Genomic DNA, 25,527 nt, shown 5'->3' with positions numbered 1-25,527 from the left:
GCTATTTCGTGATGTTGCACAGTGCCTTGACTGCAGATGTACGACAGCCATTACGACACAAAAGAGCTGCACAAAAGACGACTCAACATCTGACATAATGCGAAACTGAGAGCTCAATCAGGGGCGGCGTCCGGATTGTCAAAACACGGCCAATCGATCAATTCCACCACTTAACAAAGCAAGGTCAATATTAGAGCAGAATGGGGTCGCCGAAGACCCATCGCTACTGTGATACCAATCCGTGGTTCTGAAGTCACAGAATATAGCTGCAATTTCTCGACAGTTTGGCATTTCCCAGGATTTTCCTTGTGGACAGAACACATGTGAAGAGTTCGCGGGAAAAACGATGAATGTCACATTTCTGTTAAGGATTAGATAATGATCTAATTGAGTCTATAACTGCAAGATGTAGTGCTGTTTCTATAGAAAATAAAGGAAAGGATTACTGTATTCGTGGTGATAATTCTCCTTTTTACCATTTTTCATAAGAACAACATTAAATTTCGTAGTGATCATTGAATTAGATAATGACAACAACCTTAACAAAACTGTGACATTCATCGTTTTTCCCGCGAACTCTTCATGTGGTTCGCAACTGGAGGTGATGTGTGTTAGATTCATGTTCCGGAAGCGGAAACATAACATTGTTAAGTAGGAATAGAAACAGCGCCGACTATATCAACATTAATTAAACGCGTAAGTTGAATTAGTCGTGTCATAAATAAATGAGTAAAATGAATAAAATAAATAAATGAATAAATTAATGAATGAATAAATAAATTAATTAATGAATAAACGAATGAATGAATGAATGAATGAATGAATAAATGAATAAATAAATAAATAAATAATAAATAAATAAATACATAAATAAACAAATAAATACATAATTACATAAATAAATAAACAATTAAATCAACAAGTAAACAAACAAATAGACAAACAAATAAACAAATAAACAAATAAATAAATCAATCAATAAATAAATGAATGAATGAATGAAACAAATAAATAAATAAATAGATAAATAAATAAATAAATAGATAAATAAATAAATAAATAAATAAATAAATAAATAAATACATAATTACATAAATAAATAAATAAACAATTAAATCAACAAGTAAATAAACAAATAGACAAACAAATAAACAAATAAATAAATCAATCAATAAATAAATGAATGAATGAATGAAACAAATAAATAAATAAATAAATAAATAGATAAATAAATAAATAGATAAATAAATACATAAATAAATAAATAAATAAACAAATAAATAAATAAATAAATAAATAAATAAATAAATAAATAAATAAGCCCACTACATCTCATTAGGGCAAGGGCCTCCTGCAAAAAGGAGGGTGAACTCTCCTTATACTCGCCTGGGGAGCTAATCCTGACGAGTCCTACTGGTAAAAAAAATTATTACCCTCATGCTTACGATTGTTCATTTGCTGTCTTGTCCATTTTCAGCCTTTTGAGGTTATGCACTGATAATAATAGTTAGATGTTTGATGTCAGTTCACTTTCCGTCACTTAGAGTCTGTCCATCTTCTTCCGAACATCGTGGTAGTCGTGTTAGAGTGCAATAATAATAATAATAATAATAATAATAATAATAATAATAATAATAATAATAATAATCCGTGGCGCGACCGCCCATTGAGGGCCTGGGCCGACCAGCTTCCTTTCACATGCCTAAGAAGAGGTGAACGATCATCCAACCAGTACGGACGTATCAGTGGTCAGCAAGATGATCCCCATAACAGTTATAGCTGCTTTTTGTAATCGTATTTCGCTACTTCTCGTAACTTCACAAACTAATCACGATGCTGAGTGGGCGCCTGTCCCATATACTGGCCGAAATTTCATGAGAAAATTCCTTCTCCACGAGGACTCGAAATCAGCGCTCAACGTGAGTCCACTCTCGGGTAATAATAATAATAATAATAATAATAATAATAATAATAATAATAATAATAATAATAATAATAATTGCACTGGCGTAGGTCAATCGGTTTAGGCGCTTGCGTGCCGATCCGGAGTTGCGCTCGAGCGTATGTTCGATTCCCGCTTGGGCTGAATACCTGATTGGGTTTTTATAAGAGATTTTCCTCAATTGTGAGGCGAATATCAGGTAATCTAAGGCGAATCCTTGTCCTTATGTCGCCAAATACTATCTCGCTATCACCAATTCCATCGACGCTAAACAACCGAGTAGTTGATACAGTGTCGTTAAGTAAGCAACTAAAATAATAATAATAATAATAATAATAATAATAATAATAATAATAATAATAATAATAATAATAATCATGCAATTACATCTTAAAATGTTTAAACATGACTAAATTAGGCCTACTTCACGATAAAACTAATACTTTAGGTCAAAAACAGATTTAAAATCAAAATTAAGATAAGATGAAGAAGAAGATCGGCTACGTTATTTGTCAATAATGATGTACTGTGTTGTCTTTGGTAAAGAACCGTCGTCAAGCTAACCCCACGTCACGGGGGTCTCTCCTAGTACAGTCTTCCGTATAATGTGGGAAATATCTTGTTATTGAAGGGCATAGACTCTTCAAGGGCTAATAATAATAATAATAATAATAATAATAATAATAATAATAATAATACTAACAATGTCTTAACATAGTGTAAATTAAATTTAGTAAACGGCTGTTAAGTTAGACTAACCTCCGAAACTGACTCTGTCCACTAATTTTCTGTATCTTTTAAATGAATTATGTTTTCGCAACAGATAACAGTATCGGCTATGATCAAAACGTGTCGGATAAAGAAACTTCGTTGCAGAAGATCAGCACAGCAGTCGAATTCCCTTTCCTTTGCCTCTGATCTTATCAATCACTGCCAAATACTTGTGACGTCACGTGCTGGTCCATGTCCCTTATTTTAATCTAGGCCATGTTTAACATTTCATATGTCCAGATCAAGTTAAAAGTCCATTAGCTTGACAAGCACTAGAAGCAGTTCTTCCATTCTGCTTAAACGTGAACGCATGGAAAACATTAGACCCATTACAATTTTGTTAAGAATTTAAATTGCAAATGTACAAAAAATTGCAACGACTATTGAAGAGTGATTTTCCAAACGGTGCTAAGTCATTTATAAACAATTTTTTTAATTTTATAGGTTAACTTTATTATTTTCCAAAAGCACTGTTTCATTATCATCCATATGGCAAAAGATCTCTAGGCCGTCCAAAGAAGAGATGGACTGAAAATTATAGTTTGAGACCGCAACAGGCCACTTGGCCTAATACTTGTTAGGAAGACGACGACGACGTTATTATTTCCCTTACATCCAGACAGGAATACACTTGAAACTTTCAAAAACGGTGTTATGTTTCGTGTTATTCCCATTTTAATCTCTCAGTTTTTTCCGCAGTGTGCTAAGTCAATAATATGAATGTTCCAAACTGTGCTAAGTCATTGTGATATGATATTAAAATTAAAATTATTATTATCATTATTATTATTATTATTATTATTATTATTATTATTATTATTATTATTAAGATATTGTATACTTTCAGTTTTACATGTAATGCAAAATATTTAAATAAACATACATAGTTACTAAACAACATGTTTTCAAAGTGGACATTAGTAATATTACAGATTCTGTTATTTGTCACTTTATTATGTAACATCAGTTATAAACATATTTCTTTGTGATGTGATAATACACGAACACAAAATGAAATGTTCAGTGGTATTTGTAACTTCAGTTCTAATCAACAGTAACAACAATCGAGGTTGCCAGACAACGATATAAAACAAAAGATGTGAAATAAATGAATGAGGTGTATAAACAATAATTGAATGCTCTTTCATATTTAAGAATAAAAATATAGAGGTATCATTTCAAATTTCAAAGTGGGGATGGCTGGAGGTGGGGTGAAATCTAAAATGCAATTAAGCCTGGTTTCAGACTTCCTCCTCAATATCTAAATTGACGTGTTTTTTTTGTTTAAATTGAATTAAATTTAAATAATTAGTTATTTAGACTGGGAAATTTTGAAATGAAAACCCTGTATGTATTTATTTCTCTTATCATAGATCCGTACCAACTGCTTTCCAGCAAATCAATGAGGATGAAATATAGTAATTCCATTATGAATACTTGTACAGATATACGATATAAACCTATATACAAATAGAAAAAGGGAAAATAATAATTTACAATACAAACACCTAAATTGCATTAAATGTATTTCCTCTATCATATTCACACTCCTTAAAAATAAGAACCAACTCCTTAAAAATCTATAGGCCTATGTCACAATAACACCCAACCGAGAACATAAATATTTCAGGCAATTACAGAGATTCAATGAATCCCCTGCCACTTTTCTTTTTCACGGGCTATTCACGTTTCCCTCTTTCAATCCATCAACACTTTCTACTTCCTCCTATTTATTTCATACATCAACAGTACCTAGTTAAAAAATATGCTCCTAAGAAATTTTAATGGTCGTAAGGTCTATGATGCTGGTATAGGGTTTATGAGTTTGAGGCTGCGGCAGGTTTGTCAGGTATAGCTCACGAGAGCACTGCAAACAAAATGCGCAGTGATATGGACGGGGATATATAAAATATTTTCAAACTGACTATAGCTAGACATTCGGTGTCAGTCTGCTCCCACTTGTTTTTGTATAGCATTCCCGCATTATGATAGCTATTTTTCCTCATTCGGCGTAACAGGACTATTTTATAATATTAATTTCGTCTGACTCTGTCAAGTCTGAGATAAGATGGCCCATCTATCAGCATCGGACTTACGAATTTCATCCTGCCTGGATTTGGATAACCATTTCATACACCGGATGTTTAAATAAAAGTATGGCATATTTTTAGAGCAGATATTATTGACAAAACAAGGCAAAAAGTTCCTGCGAACATTTATCTGTTGCGATATGGGTCATTCCTTATTATGGCCTATTATCGTTAATCGTTTATTAACATAAAATAAAGGGTGTGTGTGTTTTGAGAGTGGGCAGCATAGTAAATAGAGTGTAGTAAAGATGGGTCCTAAATTTAATACGCTACCTAACAGGATATCTTCTTATGTAGAGTATTCAGTGGTGCAGTGTCTTTCTGTCTGAGCTCATTGACGTTTACATATTGGATCTGTTTACCTATACAGTGCACTAATGGATATGGTTCCTGCACGATGTGGCACATCCCTATTTTCTACACATCGTGCGAAAATGCCTAACCCAGAAATTTAATGACCGATGGATTGGTCGAGGAGGTCCAGTAGCATGGCCTCCCCGATCACCTGACCTTAAACCTTAGCATTTTAGATTATGGGGACAATTAAAAACATTGGTGTGTATCACACCCATCGGCAACATACATACATTGCAGAAGGGTGTGTACAATGCATGTCAGCAAATCTTAGAGCACCCACGTGTGTTCGCATGAGTACGTGATTCTGTAGGACGTAGGGCTGAAGGATGTGTGAAAATGAGTGGTAGCCACATAGAGCACCTCCTGTAGTAACTACTCAACAGACAGATGGGGATAATAGGCTACAATACAACGTGTTTTTGTTTCCGGATATTATGTTCATGGGACTTTTTTAGGCTTGATGAATACTATCTAGTGTGAAAATATGCCACTTTTTATTTAAACGTCCTGTATGAAGTACACAACGGTCTATTGAGTGCCTAAGTACATAGATTTGTCCCAGGTTCTGCTCTCGAAAAGCCAAACCAAACCAAGTGCTGGGCCATATTGAGAACTCCATATAAATCAAATTAAGCTTCCAAATTTTTTGCAGGGGTGTAGATAATAACCACAGACAATATTAATTTGGCTGAACGTTTCCATTCCGGATCACCGAAGCTCTTACTGCTTTCCCACAACATTTATGACGCTCGAATTTCAGCTTGCGGAATGACAGGCTTGCGATCTAGCACTGAGCTAGCGAGAGGACATCGCTGGAGTCACAGCTGAGAACAAGGTTCTTCTTAAGCAAATGAACTTGGCTGCGGGATTGACTATCAGCAGTGCACGGTCGAATTGGACCGTTACAGAGCGGAAGTCGTTCTGCATACGACGTAGTAGCCTCGTTTGAGGCGCTCCTGACTGTCCAATTAGCCCAAACAAGCACCGCCAGGATCTCGTGGAAATAATGAGGAATGTTTATGTGGGTATAAACTTCCCCTTGACCTCGCAGAAGGATACTTGCTGCAATTCGTCTTATAGTAAGCAGGTCAAATTCTCGGGAAACCAAGCAGATGTCTACTCCGAACAACAGAGAAAACCAGAGTCTGTGAAACAAGAGTAAGAGTTAACAACAACGAGCAAGGATCACGCGATGCGGTGTGGAGACAGTTTCACACGTCCATAAATATAATATCATGGAAAGTTATTCGAGAAAAACTTATAGCTACAACGAAGTTCAACATGCAATTAAACCGGAAATACGAAGAATTATGTGAGCCGCATATTTCATCCAGGCGGCCCGTGTTCGATCCCCGGCTAGAGTGATATAATTTGTGGTAACAAAGCAGACTTTGCAGAAGAGTTTCTCGGAGAACCCCCGTTTCCCCCTATCATTCCACAACATTCTACACTTCCCCCATTTCATATACAGGCACATCACTTTATTTTTACTTCAATTTTTATTGTACCTGAGTTTTTAATGTACTTCACTCCCACCCCCTCTACTAGAAAACTTCCAATGCAGTCAAAGTCGCCTTACGGTCATAGTAAACATTACTGAATTAGTGAGTATAGTACGTTTCAGAAATATGTTCGCGTTTTCCAGTGACGAAAGAACTTTCTACATTGAATCCTATTTTCGCACAGGTACTATCGTCCGTTTGCCTACGTCGCATCCCGGTTTCCCCCACCCGCTTCTGCTCGCCTCTCTGTAAAGGCTAGTGGCTGGGCTGTCTTAGCTCTTTTCTGAAAACATTAAATTCTGTTAGGAATTGGACGCCTACGTAATATTATACAACTGTTTAAAATAACTTAAATAAAAGGGTCTCGTTAAGTAATTAAATGTCAAGTGATTTCCCCCCTTTCTACGACCCTGCGACGAAACCACTTGGACGGACAGTAGATAGCATGTCTGAGTAATTTTACCTTTTCGAATCGGGCAGAAGTGAAGATTGAATTTACAGTACGTAAGATACTTTTTTATAGAGTATGTACATAATTATTTCAACATGAGTTACTAGTACGAAGGACGAAACTGGTAATTGGAATTAGGTACAATTGTCTATAGTGCGATAATATGCACAATATGGTTATATGTGTTTAAATATCATATTATGATTATTTTTCAATTTTACTTCATCTCTATATTGTACGCTAATGTCCTGCAGACAGTATAATATACACTGCATAATGAATACGTCCGCAGTTCGTGAGTAAAAGCACTTATTGTTGATACTGTACTGTATTTTGATTAAACAAAAGCATAATGAAAATTATCAAACTCAAAATCGCAATAGTTCCTAGTTTACGTAAATGGATGCACTACTTTTCTTCGCTCCTATACCTAGTAAAGTGATTTGTTTGTATTTTACGCTAGTATCATCGAACTTCAGTCGTGGAAAGGGGTAGCAAACGGTGTTTCCGGTTCTCAATCGTTAATTCAAAGGTATAGCCAGGTTAATATTATAAATGTTAGTAAAAATAAAATGATGTCTCTGTATATTCTGCAATATAAAACACTGACTGCAGTGAAGTCTTGGGGGTAGCACAGGTTATCGATGCTGTTATAGAAAGGCCTTGGTCTCCGGGATACTCGTATGCGGATGGACCTGGCTCTATCAAGGGCTCACCTGTCAACGTCGGATTGACGAATGCCACTCACGCCACCTATCGGACTGGGGCAATCATTGCATATACAGGGTGGAAGGGGACCGATGCACCAAAACTTAAGAGGCGATTCTACATGTTAAATATAACATAGAGGTAGATAAGTAAACGCCTAATTGCTAAATATTAATCTTATACTTATACACTTGTGAATATTGGTTATAAACGTTTTCAATTGTGATTTTTTTAACCGTATAGTCTACGCCTGTGGAGTAACGGTTAGCGCGTCTAGCCGCGAAACCAGGTGGCGCGGGTTCGATTCCCGGTTGGGGCAAGTTACCTGGTTGAGGTTTTTTCCGGGGTTTTCCCTCAACCCAATATGAGCAAATGCTGGGTAACTTTCGGTGTTGGACCCCGGACTCATTTCACCGGCATTATCACCTTCACCTCATTCAGATGCTAAATAACCTAAGTTGTTGATAAAGCGTTGTAAAATAACCTACTAAAATAAAAATAAAAAATTAACCGTATAGGTTTTTGTTTTTGTAATCTGTGCTATTTTATTTTTTTATATTAATTTATTTTGTCTTCTTCTTTCTGCTTATCTGCAGTGGGGTTTTGAACTCCCGACCACGAATGTTTGCTCATACGGGAGTAAATCCTTTAATTTATATTTCAGTTTTATTTAAATATTTGACATATTCACTTTTGTTTTATGTGCATAATAGTTTTCAATGTATTTTTGTTTCTATTGCATTTAATATGTATTTTTGTGATTTCCTGATTGTAATAATTGTAACGAAACTTTTATTACACTTTTCCTTCGATGAAGCACCATTAAGCAGGAAAAAATACTCTTTGCTCAATGTTTGTAGCGCTCTACTGTGGTAACGGTCCAAGAGAAATAGCTAATTGCTATACCAGTAGATAAGTAATAAAAATCTAAATAGATGGTGTCTTGAGTTTTTTTTTTTTTTTTACAAACTAAACCTTTCAGCCATGAATCTAAATTGAATAATCGCGAAAAATCTTTAAAATCTTGTAACGTAGCGCAGTGTCGCGTGCCTTTGTCTAAGTACTGCAGAGGGGGAGGGGAAGGTAAGGGATGGGTCAATAATGTAATCTGACCTTCACTTGCTGTGTTGAAATTTACATTAATTTAACATTTTTCAGCCTCAAATTAGATGTAAATAATATCGTGTCCTGTAATGATTTATTTTCAGAAGTGGTAATTTAATGTAAGACAAATCTTGTCAGTAAAAATTATTGCATTTTATTTCTATATCACAAGTTGCGTATTTCCGTTTAAAATTGCGATCACTAAGCCACAAGAGCTTTTCTTCATTCCCTACCCTAATGAGAGAGAGAGAGAGAGAGAGAGAGAGACGAATGCTATGAGTTGCTTTTGTTTACGTCTGCTACAGGTCTAGACGGATAGACGGACAGATGGATAGATAGATGGATTGCACAACAAAACACTTACAGTCCACGTCACCGTTTTTGGCGTGTGAAATAGGTAATGGGAACGTTAAGTGCGAGTGTTTTACATTTTCCGCAGTCAGTCTGACAACTGTGTTTGGCAAATGGCTGGTGTGACGTGTATATGAAGTGGTACCATTCTCAGCTGCACTAGTAACATGCTCACACTATATATCTAGGACACACGCCAAAAACGCTGGCGCCAACTATACGTCGTAACAAGCTAAGACATCTTTAGATAAATAATTAGGTCAATCGGTTCTTCAAACTCTATTAGTGTCTACGCCAATTTCTACATCTTTATTATTATTATTATTATTATTATTATTATTATTGTTGTTGTTGTTGTTGTTGTTGTTGCTTGGTACGGTAGTGAAGTGTTTCTGCTCCAGCACACTCCAATACAGGAGTAACATTACGTAATTATTTATGTTTCCTGACACTCCAGGTTTTGTCCGAGTGTATTCCTGTACCTGTCCAGCGTTGTGCCTGCCATCTGGCTGCTGGAGCTGGACAAAGTGGATCGGAGGCTGCGAGCACGCGAGGAGGCCAAGAACATCACTGCCTTTTCGATAGACGACCTTCGAGGTCTTGATAAACTCATGGGGGTAAGTCTGTAAATTAATGATAAGTTCTTCATTTAAGAGTTCATTTACATACAAAATAGATGCGATGCATAAGAGAATGTAACATTGTTACGTGTTACAGATAAAAATACCGGTTTGTGCAAAAGTCTCGAACCATTCTTATGAAAAATCATAATATTGCTAATTCGAAAAGCAAGCGCCCAGTAAAATGTCAATCAGAATTTTGAAACCATCTACATATTTACGTATATTCAACACAATCTCAACTGTAGCCTCGATTTTTTTTCTAAGATATCTTTAATTCTCTCCGTGACCATGTCAGAGACTGTCGGACAATATCAAAATTCATATTTAAATTAAAAAATCACATTCTAGTCCATGAAATTGCTTGTTGAACACCTGTCAGGTTGCGCAACTTCGGCTTAACCCATGGCATATAGTAAATATTGTAACTATGCTGTTATAAAATTGACAATAAATTATTATTATTATTATTATTATTATTATTATTATTATTATTATTATTGTTGTTGTTGTTATTATTATTGTTATTATTGTTATTATTATTATTATTATTATTATTATTATTATTATTATTATTATTATTATTATTATTATTATCAGTTATCACTATCATCATTACTATCTCTGTTTTCTTTCTTTTTTCTTATATTAGCTCGAAGAGAGCTCTATAGTATTCTTTTGACACTGTTGACCCTCTATAGGGCTTTAACTTAATTTGTATTATTTTCATCAGTGTTTGTATTTCTTTTTTGTATTTATATGTGCTATTTGGTAGGATGGAAGAGAAGACCTTATGGCCTTAATCCTGTCAGATTAAATAAATAAATAAATAAATAAATAAATAAATAAATAAATAAATAAATAAATAAATAAATAAATAAATAAATAAATAAATAAATTAGGCTCACTGAAAAACATTTTTAAAGAAAGACGGCTAAACAACAACGATTTTTCATTAAAGTTATAATTTTTATATTTTATGTCAGTGGTTAGTGCTAGCGCTCTGGGTTCATAAGCCAGGGGGCCCGAGTTCAAATCCCTGTAGATCCACTCTGAATTTATAACTTCTTGGGCAAGCCCGCTGTCCAGACAACATAGAGCTTTTCTCCGGGTACTCCGGTTTGTTCGTGACATCGCAATAATTCTCAATCATCATTATCTTCATCGTCATCATCATCATTAATTAATTCATTCATTCATGACGAGTGTAATGTAGTTCCACCACCTGTGGTGCACTCTGGATAATCTCTGACGAACTAAGTGGTCTGTGCTTCTAGACATCTATGAGCCACGCTCATCGGGGCAAATAACGGCAAGTTAAGGACCCTGTCATTACACACAAAAAATAATTTATATTTAATTGTGCTCCACAATCATTAATTTCATAGTCTAATTTTCGTTAAAAAGAAAGAAGCAACGAGCTTTGTTTGTCATATTAAAAAGCTTCTAGCCTATGTATTTTATTATTTGTAGTACATCAAGTAGAAATTTCCTCTCAAACTGCGCACACAGATTTCCACAGCAAATAGACTAATATACAGTGTTTTCATTTTACGAGGAAACTAGATTACAACGGAACTGCAGATGTATACTTTCCTGCGTGTCGTGCGTGCACGGCGGGGAGCGTGTTCCGTTACTACCGGCAAGACATTTAGCAACTACAGAATCCACGAATTTAAATTATTACTAAAATACATGTATACAGGTTTATTACTTACCATTTATTTCAGATACTGTTGAAAATTACCTTTAGCAGTAAGAAATGCCTCACATCGTTTAAACAAATTATTTGCCACGTTCTGAATTTTTCTTCGGTAATAAACTGTATTTCACGTGTTATTTCGGCCTTCAGCTCTCCTCCGAATGCATCTGCTGTAGTCATATTTTTTCACTTAACGTATAAGTATGTGCAGGCGGCTCAAGGCAACTACATTGAAGGTGATCACATTGTATTTGGTTAAAAATGAAAGCAAAAGTGTTTCTTGAGCCAGTCTAATTACTTTATTGTCCGACCTCATATTATTAACTTACCAATTAATATGTTCGAGTATAAACCTATTTCCTTTCTTCATACCTTTTTTTTTCATAAAAAAGTGATCGGGGATTTATTCTTAATACACAATTTTTAGGCTAGGTAAGGATGGATTTAAGGATTAATTAAATACTACCACAGGCAGGATTAGTACACTCTATCCAATATAATTAGATAATGCAGCGAGACGAATGGAATTAAGAAAGCGGAAATGGGAGGAGAAATAATTAAAACGTGCGCGATCGCGTGTCCTTCCAAGAAAATGTTTGGGCTATAAGAAAGAATCCATGTGAGCTCCAAGCTTGTTGGCCACTTACGTCCTCCGTTTTTCACCGTTCCGTTGAAAGAAATTAAGATACATTTTGAAAGTGAAAAACCGAAAATGGCTGTACCTACTGTAATAGCTACAGATGACGGAGAAGATCGTGTGGAAAACCTCGAGGAACTTTGAATAGAGAATGAAGGGAGAAGGATCCCGTGAAAAAACCACGAGGTACGAAGTTCATCTTACATTTCTGTTCTCATGGTGTGACGAGTGACGTCATAGTAAACCTTTCATATCAAAACGTTATAAATTTTGTGCGAGATCGTGCGTATTTGCTTGCTTTCCGCACACAACCAATACGCGGTAAGTGTGAAATACCACATTCAGTATTCCCAACGTAACACACATAACAATTTCCCTATTCTTACCGCTTAAGCGTCATATTCATTTTACTGCTTTAGGCTTTTAACATATTATTTTTAAAGACGTTCAATATAGTAATAATTATAAATTGGAAACTTACCACTGCAATTTCACCTAAATTGCACTGTTAATTATTGTTTTTAAATATTTGCAAAAATTAAGTAAACTCTACAACACCACAAAAGTTACTGCATTTGTAATGCAAGTAACATTAAGGAAGCCGTGAAAAAATCAGCAAGATTCCAGATTCATCATAGACTGTGGAAAAAAAAAGACAGAAGTATATCACGGTCTGCTGGAGTATAGTAAACACAGAAAACATTTTATAGGAACAATGTTGAAGATAGATATATTTGTTTTGCAAATTTGCCGTCATTGAACAGAAACCAAGATGGAGATTTCATTGCAACTAATTACAAAATTCCTCTTTCAGGTATGTAATAAACGATCTTCGCACAAAATAATGTACGATACACGAGCGGTATGTTTGTTTTCATGTTCTCGGAAATTAAAAAAGCTCAACTACGTTTCGCTTTTTCAATTTTTTCCTCGAACATGAAAACGTCAACATACCGCTCTTGTAACGCATATTACTATTTCTCTTCTTATAGGTTGAATATAGACGTTTCACATCAAAACATTTGTAACGTTTTAGATTCCTTTCTTTCCTCAAACTTCTGTACAAATGAAATCTTTCCAGGGCCACCTGTTGCCACCGAACCTTCAGATCGACACGGAGACCTGGGTGACTCTGATAGAGCAGTTCCTGATGCTCATCCTCATCATAGGGCGGTGGATGCTTCCTAAAGGTGAGTATCCACTGCAAAGTATATATTTCATAGAAACTGTACCATTACATCTCATATTGAATCCCTGCTGTAAAGGGAGGATCTAGCAGTAGCACAGTCAGTCTTCGCAAATGGGGTCGGAGTTAGATGCCAGATACATATTCATCTTCAACATCCTTTACGAATTAGGTCTTTGTAGACCTGTTCGCCCCATCAACTGTCGTTTAAGAGGTCTGCCTGTTCTTCTGTGTCCCATTGCTGTGTAAGAGATACTGATCTTTGGGATTTTATTGTTATCCATTCTGGAGACAAGGTTTTTTAAATTTAATTTAATTTTTTTCCTTTGTTATTTAACGACGCTGTATCAACTGCAGAGTTATTTAGCGTCGATTGAATTGGTGATAGCGAGATGATATTTGGTGAAATGAAGCCTAGGATTAGCTAGATTATCTGACATTCACCTTACGATTGGATCGGAAAAATCCAAACAAGGTAGTCAGCCCAAGCGGGAATCGAACCTGCGTCCGAGCGCATTGGAACAATATTAACTTTTAGCACCTAAAATCCCAGGCTCTATAATAACGTTAATCAACGTTAAAAACACGACTAGGTAACCAGCTCAAGGATAGATGCGGAGCAATAAAGAAACGCGCTACCACCTAAGCTACGCTGGTGGTCTTACACAATAAAATTACTGTTGCCGGTGTTACATTTCTTACCAAACGTTGAAAATGAAGTAATAAGTCGGGATATAAAATATTTATTTATTAACAAAGGCATCGAACGTATGTATAAGCACCAACTATTTTTGTTGGTTCTCTCTTAATTGATTTATTTTGATTTGATATTTATTTACACTGAATTAAAAACTCTCCGACAGATGTAAGTTTGACAACATCTTTTCTTAGTTTGAAGTCTTTAGAGGAACCGATAGAAATGAGGAGACGTTGTCGTTGTGATTGGTTAACATGAGCGTTGCCGTGGCTAGGAAAGAATTAACCTAAGAGAGAGAAAGATTTGAAAAAAAATCGTCTGCTCTCCACTGAGGGTAACCACAAGGATCCAGAAGGCAATAATTTACAACGTTGAAGATCAAGATTAAAATTAATACAGTGTTGACAGTGAAGGAAAAATTAATTTAACTTAACATATAAGTGGTAATTTATTATTTGGAGATAATATCTAAGAATTTCAATTAGAATTTCTTGAATTTCATATAAATTAATTTTTAGACTTTTAAGGACATCACCGGTGAATTTTGGTAGGGTACCTCTTGCTCCAAACAAGAGGCCTCTCACAATCCATTGATTAATTGACTGGTATCTGCGGCCCTGAAAATAATTATTTGTAATGGCAGTACACTGAACTCAACTATACCACAGTTGTTATGAGTAAAAGGAAGATTCTGCTTCTTTATTACTTCTGGTAGAAATATTCACTGACTAGTTACGTTACTAACTGCACAATAAGGTTGTTGATTGATTGATTTATTTATTTATTTACTTATTCATTCATTCATTCATGCATTAATTAATTAATTAATTCATTTATTTATTTACTTATTTATTTATTTATTTATTCACTTATTTATTTATTTACTTATTTATTTATTTATTCATTCATTCATTAATTTATTTATTTACTTACGTATTTATTTATTTACTTATTTATTTATTCATTTATTTATTTATTTACTTATTTATTTATTTATTCATTCATTAATTCATTCACTCATTTATTTACTTATTTATTTATTTATTTATTTATTTATTCATTCATTCATTTATTAATTCATTACTCATTTATTTATTTATTTATTACTTGGAGACTCTCTAAGCCCAGACTCAGGACTCTAGTTATAATATAGCTACGAGTATTGTCAGCGCATTTCGAAATGGCGGAACAAGATCAAGCAATAGACTGCATTTGCCACCCGTACTTACCCCATTCCTGGACTATTCTCCTCAACTAAAGTCAGTTGGGACAGCCGGGAGTACCAGTGCTTCAGTTCACAGTTTTCAGTTCAGTGAGTCGTGCGTGGGTTGTACGTTTGTACGTTGATCCTTCAGTTCCAAATGCGCTGAGTTATGGCACAGTCTAGTATATACAGTCACGAAGCTCAATACGTAGTAAATATGCATCCATAGATAGTTGCTAACCACTAGAATCGCTACTATCGCCTGATTACAGACAATGCGAAATAGTACCTGCACAATCTATTGTTCCTAGCAACCTCACAACTCAAGCTTCGTGACTGTATATACTAGACTGTAGTTATAGTAGGACACCAACCCAGAGGACTAGCTGTAATCACCCAAACTTTGTCCAACTGCCAAGACCACAGATTCCAGTTCCGGAGTGGATAACCGAGTGGGGTTGGAGACAGTGGCAATGTAACAAAACAAGTCGTCACTAATCATGTTCCAGGGGAGCTGACGCGCGACCAGCTCTCGCAGTTGCTGCTGGTGTACATAGGCACCGCGGCAGATATCATCGAGTTCTTCGACTCCTTCAAGGACGAGAAGATCGCGCAGGAGCCGATCCTGGTGCTGCTGACGCTGGCCATCTGGTCGTGGAGCCTGCTGCAGTTCACCGTCGTGCTCACGGCAACCAAGTCCAGGAAGTCGCGCCTTACCTCCACCAGCACCTCCGGCGGGTGAGCGTACCATCAGATGGGCAAGTTTCCTACCTTGCCGTTATTCTTTCCTTCTCGTACGTGTGTGTATGTATCTAATGCCTACACTCTTCACTTGCGTGTTTCGTGTTCCGCATATTGCGGCCAGATGGCAAGACTGTGACCCATTTTCAAGTTGCACACCACTTCGGCGAGCCACGCTATGCATGGTGTGTATCTGTGGAGAGTTATACTATATCATGTACTAGGGTGCGTGTATGTGTTTTCGTGGAAGTGTAGTGTAGGGAATGGGTGAGGATGATGATGGAGATGAGGAAGGGTGAAGGGGAAACCCGGTGCCGGCACGTAGCCTACTCCTGTCGAATAGCATGCCAAGCTTAACGTCCTTGTCCGACGGCCGACTCACTATCAACAGTGACATGTGGGATTGAACCAGGTTATTGGTGTGTAATCTAGTAATTAGAAATTATGCAACGCCATCTCTTCTAACTCCGAGGTAGAAAATTTACACCAAAATTATGACCCAGCCGGGAGTCGAAACCGGGCCGGCTAGTCTGGAAGCAGACCTGCTACTATAGAACTAACTCGGCGGACTCCTCATATAATAATTTATTTAGAGACTTCCAACAGTAATGCGTGTTTTTTTTTTAGCATTCTCAATAACGGAAAATGTATCTAATTAAAGTATATATACTTTTTCTTTATATCAACGATGAAAGTAGAAGCCTTAAGGACAAAGTCGCTTAGAACAACCATCTATTAGAGAGAGTGAGGCTCTACTCCCAGAATGTCTGTAGACATAGAATCATCGCTGGGCCTCAGTTTCGATCATTTCAAACGGATCTACGCCTCGCCGTTTCCACGCTATTAGAAATGAGTAGGGTTGAGAAGGTTCGAGACACGCCGACAATAATTCTCCGTAATGACGACAGATTCTTCTTTCATTCTGCGTTTATGTATAGCTGTAGGCCTATTATATTCGAAGAATCGGGATGAAAACTCATAGCTGTGTCGTAATATACTCGTACCTAATGACCCGAGAAAGCCATAACGAAATTAATGATAAAAATTTAAACATATAGGGCCAACTGCAATATTGGATGCCAGTACCTAAATCAAGTAGGAATTGATTTTCTTATTGCTTCACAATCCGTAGACGAGCACTATATTTATTTAATTATTCAAATGGCATTAACATAACAAAATTGTTATACATTCATTAGTTCTAGTTTCCCAACATCCACTATACTTCGCTCCATAATGTCTGACAGGAGAAGTAAACATTGCCGGCAGAGGAGGAGAGGAGTATAACTGTTATTCAACCAATAGCAGAGATCTCATTCCACGCTTGTCTTGATGTTGGGCGGAGGTAGAACGCTTCAGACCGTCCAATTTCAAGTCAAGCATGGAATGAAGCCTCTGCCAGTGGTTGCATAATTATTATACTTCTCTCTTCCTCTGCCGGCAGTGATTACATCTCCTGTCAGACATTATAGAACGAAGTAAAGTTATAGTCGCGACGCTGTTATTTCCGTCGTGACTCCTCTTCTTTGCTTACGTCTTAGAAAGTGAAGGCTCTATAAAGTCTAGGTAGGTAGTATCGTTCGCCATTTTTGTTCTTACGTTGCCGAGCTACCATACGAGGAATCTATTTGCCACACCGTTAAACATTATCATGTCGTAGCTCCTATGATAATAAATCAAACGCACTGTAATTCAGCAAATAATTGAGCGGCAAATAACGTCTTCGTGTGCTTTCTGCGAACGCCAACGAAAGAGCCAAAATGGCGGGCGATTATATTAAGCATTTATCGAGCCTTAAGAAATGAATCAGCGAATCACAAGACGCATACGTGTAAATGTAGCCGACCTGCAACGCGATTGGCTGCCGGAAATTAGAGCGACGGGACCATAGTGGTTTCCCCCTCCCCCCAAAGCAGGACAGCACATTGAATGGTTTAGGAGGAAGAATTCTGTAAGGCTACACAAAATCCGGGAGATATTTTATGGCCTTCATGCAATGTAAAGGGATACCTTCACCTTTTTATTGTTAGGGAATATGATGAAATTGAAACGGGACTGTCGCTCATGTTTTGTAGTGAGGAGGGCAGCAAGGAGCAGGAAGGACAGCAGTGCTGTGCGGGCTGCTGCTCCATTGATGTATGGGGCATAGTGCTCAACATCCTGCTGCAGGACGCGCCCTTCCTTACCTTCCGCCTGCTGCTCATCGTCCACTACCAGATCATCAGCTACATGAACGTCTTTTTCACCTGCAAGAATACACTCGTCATCGTGTTGCAGCTCTATAGGCGAGCTATTATTATTATTATTATTATTATTATTATTATTATTATTATTACTTACTTACTTACTTACTTACTTATGGCTTTTAAGGAACCCGAAGGTTCATTGCCGCCCTCACATAAGCACGCCATCGGTCCCTATCCTGAGCAAGATTAATCCAGTCCCTACCATCATATCCCACCTCCCTCAAATCCATTTTAATATTATCCTCCCATCAACGTCTCAGCCTCCCCAAAGGTCTTATTCCCTCGGCCTCCCAACTAACACTCTATATGCATTTCTGGATTCGCCTATACGTGCTACATGCCCTGTTCATCTCAAACGTCTGGATTTAATGTTCCTAATTATGTCAGGTGAAAAATACAATGCGTGCAGTTCTGCGTTGTGTAACTTTCTCCAGTCTCCTGTAACTTCATCCCTCTTAGCCCCAAATATTTCCCTAAGCACCTTATTCTCGTTCCTCTCTCAAAATGAGAATCCAAGTTTCACAACCATAAAGAACAACCGGTAATATAACTGTTTTATAAATTCTAACTTTCAGATTTTTTGACAGCAGACTAGATGACAAAAGCTTCTCAACCGAATAATAACAGGCATTTCCCATATTTATCCTGCGTTTAATTTCCTCCCGAGTGTCATTTATATTTGTTATTGTTGCTCCAAGATATTTGAATTTTTCCACCTCTTCCACGGATAAATCTCCAATTTCTATATTTCCATTTCGTACAATACTCTGGTCACGAGACATAATCATATACTTTGTCTTTTCGGGAATTATTATTATTATTATTATTATTATTATTATTATTAACATCACCATCCTCGTTTTAGTACTTCACGCGAAGCAACCCACTGCATTTATTTTCGTTTCTTCTTCTTTTATTATGTTTGCAAGAAAATATGCCGAAATCAGGGGTTGAATAAAAGATAGCTTGGCGTGAAAGAAAGCGTGCAAATGAAGGAAAATGGTATTTCTATCCTCTCCTCTGCATTTCAGTTACAAAGTGTCAAGGATTTAGTGATTGTCACTACACCGCCAACGATCAAGGAACAATCAACGAGTGCAATGCTTAATCCACCTCGTGTCAGCGATTTCAAATTAAATCATAGTTCACCACATAAAGACTGTAAACAAAATAGTCTAAAAGTGCCCATCACATATTTGTAAAGCAATTTATAAGCAATCAATTCGTTTGTGTGCTCTTCATTCTTAATATCATTTTATTATAGAAATCATAAATCAATTGTGTTATTTATACGTTCTGGAAAGTTATTCGTATAAAAGTGTTGAATTTAGCCCTATTTTATCGTTTCTCGTTGATGAACATTTAAAAAGATTACTACACATTTACAGCTTAAGAAATGTCACTTCAACCGCTCGCAGAGGCTACATGCTCAACTTATTGCAATTACTATATCACTAATATTTAGGACTATAATTTTTCTATGGGTTCCGATAATTCGTACCTGCAACACTTCTTTCCAGAATAAAATTTATCTCATGACGATCAGCCACATTTTAGAGATTCGTCTCGATCAATTTTTCCCGGCAAAAAAAAAAAATCACAGATGGAACATAATATGTATAGAACTTATGTAAAATGTTAAAGTAATGCACTTCTGTGGCTAAGAAAAGGTTGCTCATTCTTGTAAAATGCTTTAATAATGCAGTTCCGTTGCTGCGATACGATTGCTTACTTCTAGTTTCATCCTAGACAGACATTTCTGAAAACTAACATTACTACATCAGCCGGGACCAAATTTCCGTGGTAAATTGTTGTAATTTCTTTTGCTATAGTTATATTACATAGGGTACTCCTGTGGCTGAATGAATGAATGAATGAATGAATGAATGAATGAGAGAGGAGAAATGGGAGGAGAAACTTTAAAGGTACTTGAAAATACGTCCTTGCAAGGGTGGAATTGGGGCTGTGAAAAACGGAATATGTGAGCTCCAAGCCTATTGGCCACCTGTTTCACTTCGGGTTTCGCCGCCCCAGTGAAGGAGCGCTAGAAAATTTCGAGGGTGAAAGCTGAAAATGGACGTAACTGATTAGCTACAACATACGGGGGGAGGGGGGGAAGTTCAGCGACCTGATCCGGAGGAGTTAGAAACGCGATGGTACCAACTAGGAGGAGTGGCAGAAGTCTAGGCACGAAAAGACTTTCTTATTTATGGCTTTTAAGGAACCCGGAGGTTCATTGCCGCCCTCATTATTATTATTATTATTATTATTATTATTATTATTATTATTATTATTATTATTATTATTATTATTATTATTATTATTAAAATCTTAAATCTTACATATTGCAATTTCTTATGTTTCATGATCTAATACTTCTTTCATTTCCTTATAGAGCATGAACCCCTGCTTTACTGATTTCCAGGTTGTACGTGGTTCATTCGGAAACCAGAAAACTTAGGAAACTGGAAGAAAAACAGAAGAAAAGAGCAAGAATCTCCAACAGAAAAAGAGGCACTAACCGCGGTGAGGACAGGGGAGGTGAAGGAATCTCAGTGATATCCCTGTCTGAAGTGTACACCGCACCCGACAGACAATCGGTGAGTTCGTGACTGGTTCACTCACCCTTTCATTTACCTTGTCCTGATTATAACAATTCATTAATATTGCAGGCTTTAGACCAGGCATGTCCAGCTGGGGCAGATCTAACCTTCAAACGAGGTGCAACCAACTGTGACGTAGAATCTCATAATTAGGGGGCGGATGTTGATGAAAAGTCATCTTATTTTTCACATTAGGACGATGTCAATTAATATAGAAATCCTTTCTATGGTAATATCAACGTAAAAAATTAATTTCTAATATTGCATTTTTTGTATTTTTCGACATTTTTGAACTAATAAGTCATTTTTATATTCTTTCGGCATTTCTGGTCATTTTTAATACTTTGAAGAACTTTTAGATCATTTGGAATGCATTTTACTTTCTTCTTTACCGATAGGTCTGTTAAATCTGTTTCTAACCAATTAGGTCACTAGTAATTACCTACTTAATAGGTGAATAAGAGTGAAGTTTGAGTTCTATAGTTTGTAAAGATCAACCCTCATTACACTTGAAGGCTTCACCTCACACAACGGAAGTAATATAAAATGCTTGACAACAGCTTAGTTTAAGTGAGGGCTTTGATCGCTACTGTTCTTTTGTCGGTACGAGGGTGTCTTTAGAATTTATGTTTCACCGTGTCCTGGACAGATGTTGAGTCCCCATGGAAGGAAATGGACAGTATTTTTAACACAAAGATTGCAAGAATGCAAGCTGCACCCACAATTTGTTTTGTCATTCACATTTCCCCATCTGGAAGATCTGGTAACAAAAGTGAACAATGGCAGAGCGAACATGCCTGTAATGCATGACATTAATACTTTCATTATCTATATAATTACACAAATATTGTAACTGAGCAACTGGATTTATTAGAACATTATCTGAAGAATATAATTACAGCTACTTTCTGTCGGTAATTGGTGTATTTTAAAAATATAATGTGATGTGTCTATATGTACATATATTTTTGTCGATGTTTAATCATTTTTTGTAGTAAAAATTACCTGTCCTTATATTTAAATAAAACTTCACAAGATTTGTTCTAAACTCTTTATTCAGCTAAAAGCATGAAGAGTTGGGAGGGGAGGGTAGGAGAGGTCAGCAAACTTCAAAGGCACAGATCATACAAGGCGCAAGTTCGAGCGAGCTTGAGAGATCCGCTTCTTCAAAGCAGACTTGGTTCTTGTCACGCTCGACAAATTTGAACTGAACATAGAGCTTGAAATGCACGACATTAGTTAGTATGAGCAGCTATCTGTTTGTATTTGTCCATCTGCTCTGGAGATCTAGCAGTGTTCGCAGTTTTATGGATGGTTTCGACATGAACTCATTAAGAGTTTCCTTGTAAAATTTTTCGCTCAGTAACCGTAAAGTTTATTGCATGTAGGGTAAAGTTTGGTAATATTGTGGTACGAGTAATATCGTGATAATTCTTTTTGAGAATTTTGTTACAATTTTACTGAGCGAGAGAAGGACCGGTTTTGTGCAGCAACTTGTCCACGAACATTCCCTTAATACGATGACGTAAAAAACCGACCTTCCTCTCGCTCAGTAAAATTGTAACAAATTCTCAAAAAGAACTAACGCGATATTACTCAAATCACAATATTAACAACCTCTGCCCTACTTACTGTTCTCCTTGCGATGGAGAATTGAGATGCTTAATACTTACACGGATGAATTTGCAATACCACAGATATACGCTAGACAGTTCAAATAATCTTGGAATGTAGATTTTCACGGCCGGCGTCATAGGGATCGATGTTATCCGGGCTAAAGGGCCGTGGTCTTTTGGAGCTGTTGCTATCATACGTTTCGTCTGCTACTCCGGAAGATCGGTATAAGTTACGAGGATGAAAAAAGATCACCTTCGAGTGGGTCGGATTTAGTCCTGGTTATTGTTCACCGGTGGAACATTGACTGAGTACTGAATACTAATCTAGCGGAAAAAGTGGTTATTATTATTATTATTATTATTATTATTATTATTATTATTATTATTATTAAAAACATTAGTTATTGCAAAATACCAATTTGTACGTTGTCTCCCTGTTCCAGCATGACAGACGCACAGTACATATGAGTAGGGCCAGCTCGCGTCAGGAAGTGTTTTCGGAGGATGACGACACCAGCAGGAGCCCCACGATACAAGAGCAATCCGACGAGGAAGTGGACCTCACCTTGGAGGAGGTGCGACATGCTAAGAAGAAACATCGAGACAGGTAAAGTAGAGATTGAGTCACTTAGCCTACTTACAGGAGCTTAATAATCGATTTCGGAAGTCTATTTCCGGTGGAAATGAAACGAAGTAAAGCAGAGTCGAATTGTACAACATTCAGAGTATTGGTAGAGAAATTTGCTTTCCGACGCCCCTGTGCTGTGTACATCTACTTTCTTTCCACTTTATGGAAAGAAAGTAAATAAGTTACAAATTAAAGTAGCTACGTACATTTTTAAATAAGACACCTGAAGTTTCCACCGTTAGATGGCAGTACTATCGATGTTCGTACAAACGAGACAAAAAAGCAGCAGTTGCAAGATGGCGGGACCTATGCACGAGTATATATTCCATTGATGACTTCATCCGAGCATTGATGCACGCTTTGCCTTCGGCTGGTACACGCACCCATGACTATCCGGCCTAGCATATCATCCCCTTCACCATGCCTGCTCGGATCAAGTCGCCAACCTGTTGCACATTTACCTCCGTGAAAATTCCCACTGGCCGACCGACTCGGTGTCCCATATTGTCCGCCCTTCAGAGAACTTCTGCACCCAATTGCAGGCAACTTGACGTGACAGGCAATGCTTACCATGCATGGGTTTCTTTTATTTACGAATATTCTTTACTGCCAGTTCTTCTGCCTAGAAAAATCGTACAATGGAGCGCTGCTCGACAATGGGACATCGATCATCTTGACACCTAGAGTCACTGTATTGACACCTAGGTAATACTGCCATCTAGCGGTGATAGCTTCAAGCGCGAATTTTTAAGAAGGTACGGAGTCCTGTAGAGGAACAGGTGATTTTAAGAAGCGTAACACCAAATTACCTTTCGTCTCGTTTCTCTTATCTATACTCTAACCACGACGTAAATACCACATCACTTGTCTATGGCACGCTAAGTATACCCCTTCATAGAACATCTTGTTATTTATCACCTTTTACAATATCCACCTCGCGTCAATGGAATTCCTTGTCACAAAGTATTAGGGGCTGCAAGACAATAAACATATTTAAAAACAGCTTAAAAGATAACCTTCTTAGCATTTCACTCCAATCATACTGATTTAAACTATCACTAACTACACTGTTACTTCTTTCTTTAGACATCATCCTGATAGTGCTGTATTTTCAAAATTGTCTCATAATAATCTCTTTCTATTATCTAATATTATTTGAAATATATTAACATTCTATGTATTTTAGCTTAATTCTGCTACACAGTTTATTTCAGTGTTTAATTAATAGTTCATAGTATTTTGTTGTTTAATTCGTAAATAACTCTTGTATACATGTAAGTCTCATCTAAATCAAATTGTTGAATTCTTTGTAAGTTCATGCATATGTATATAGGCCTATACTTTGTGCTGGTGGAGTGGAAGAGAAGGGCTTACGGCCTTAAATCTGCCAGCTAAAATAAATCATTATTATTATTATTATTATTATTATTATTATTATTATTATTATTATTATTATTATTATTATGTATGTCTCTCAGCACAGTTGAGAGGCGATGAACTGCGCGCACATTCTGATACCAAAACAATGTCATATAGTCAACATGGAAAGATGGAGCGGTGCAGAACGTGCTTTTGCAATTAAAAGCTTTTACAAGAACAACGACAGTTTTGAGACGTGAATTTCGTCATTTTAATTTGTGGCGCCATGATCCTGTCCTATCTGTTCATGCGACTTACGTTTTCATCCACACAAAATTCAAGTTGTAGGCCCTACATAAATTAAAGCATAGCGATATTTTCAACAGAAAGATGTTTTGTGAGGAGGTTTTAAATCGCATGATTGAAGATGAAGAATTTGACACTTTCCTTTGCAAGAAATACAGTAAATGACCGACTGCGTACTTCATGCCACTTTGAAAAAATGAATTCTTGAGTCAATAATCAACTACTGTATTTAAAAGCTCCAGTTCCTCTGCCGGATTGTATAGAACAGCGTGTGAGGAATTAGGACTTCAAAAATTTATTGTTAAGGTTTCCATGGAAATTGGTTATGTTTTTAAGGTGAAGCACTATTAAGTTTTTCTCATTTCTGCAATTTTTATTGCACAGAATCATCAACAGTTCTCTTGTTTGTAGCAAATTACGTCTCTAACAAAGCGATTCTCTGTGAATGGTTAAACATTTTGGCTGATTGACTCACAATATCCTACTTACCTCTGTCCGCTGGCAGCGATATTTCTCTACAGGAGATGAAGTATTATTCAAACATCTCACTGCCAAAAATGTTCAAAATATGAATTTGGAAACTTTAGATATATCTATAATAATTGTAACGTGTAGTATAAGATTTTTATATTTATCTTCGCAGGACAACAGACAAGAATTCTGGTGCTGGAAGGAGCTACCGGCAGGATACGGGGTACTCCACAGC

The 25,527-nt window shown here is 36.6% G+C and overlaps 1 protein-coding gene across 1 annotated transcript in view; it reads left to right on the top strand.

Moving 5' to 3' along the window:
• Positions 1 to 25,527, top strand: part of LOC138706487 (transmembrane protein 26) — a 52,981-nt gene that overhangs the window by 17,485 nt on the left and 9,969 nt on the right. Inside the window, exons 3-9 of the mRNA XM_069835830.1 lie at positions 9,734 to 9,893; positions 13,317 to 13,425; positions 15,832 to 16,060; positions 18,139 to 18,348; positions 20,735 to 20,909; positions 22,972 to 23,135; positions 25,465 to 25,527. The exon at positions 25,465 to 25,527 is cut by the window's right edge and continues 87 nt beyond it. Coding sequence (XP_069691931.1) covers positions 9,734 to 9,893; positions 13,317 to 13,425; positions 15,832 to 16,060; positions 18,139 to 18,348; positions 20,735 to 20,909; positions 22,972 to 23,135; positions 25,465 to 25,527 — 1,110 coding nt within the window. The remainder of the gene's footprint in view (positions 1 to 9,733; positions 9,894 to 13,316; positions 13,426 to 15,831; positions 16,061 to 18,138; positions 18,349 to 20,734; positions 20,910 to 22,971; positions 23,136 to 25,464) is intronic.

The sequence above is a fragment of the Periplaneta americana genome, chromosome 9 (assembly GCF_040183065.1).
Source record: "Periplaneta americana isolate PAMFEO1 chromosome 9, P.americana_PAMFEO1_priV1, whole genome shotgun sequence".
Taxonomy (NCBI): Eukaryota; Metazoa; Arthropoda; class Insecta; order Blattodea; family Blattidae; genus Periplaneta; species Periplaneta americana.
The sequence above is the reverse complement of the archived record's forward strand: the minus strand, read 5'-3'. Positions and strand labels throughout refer to the sequence as shown.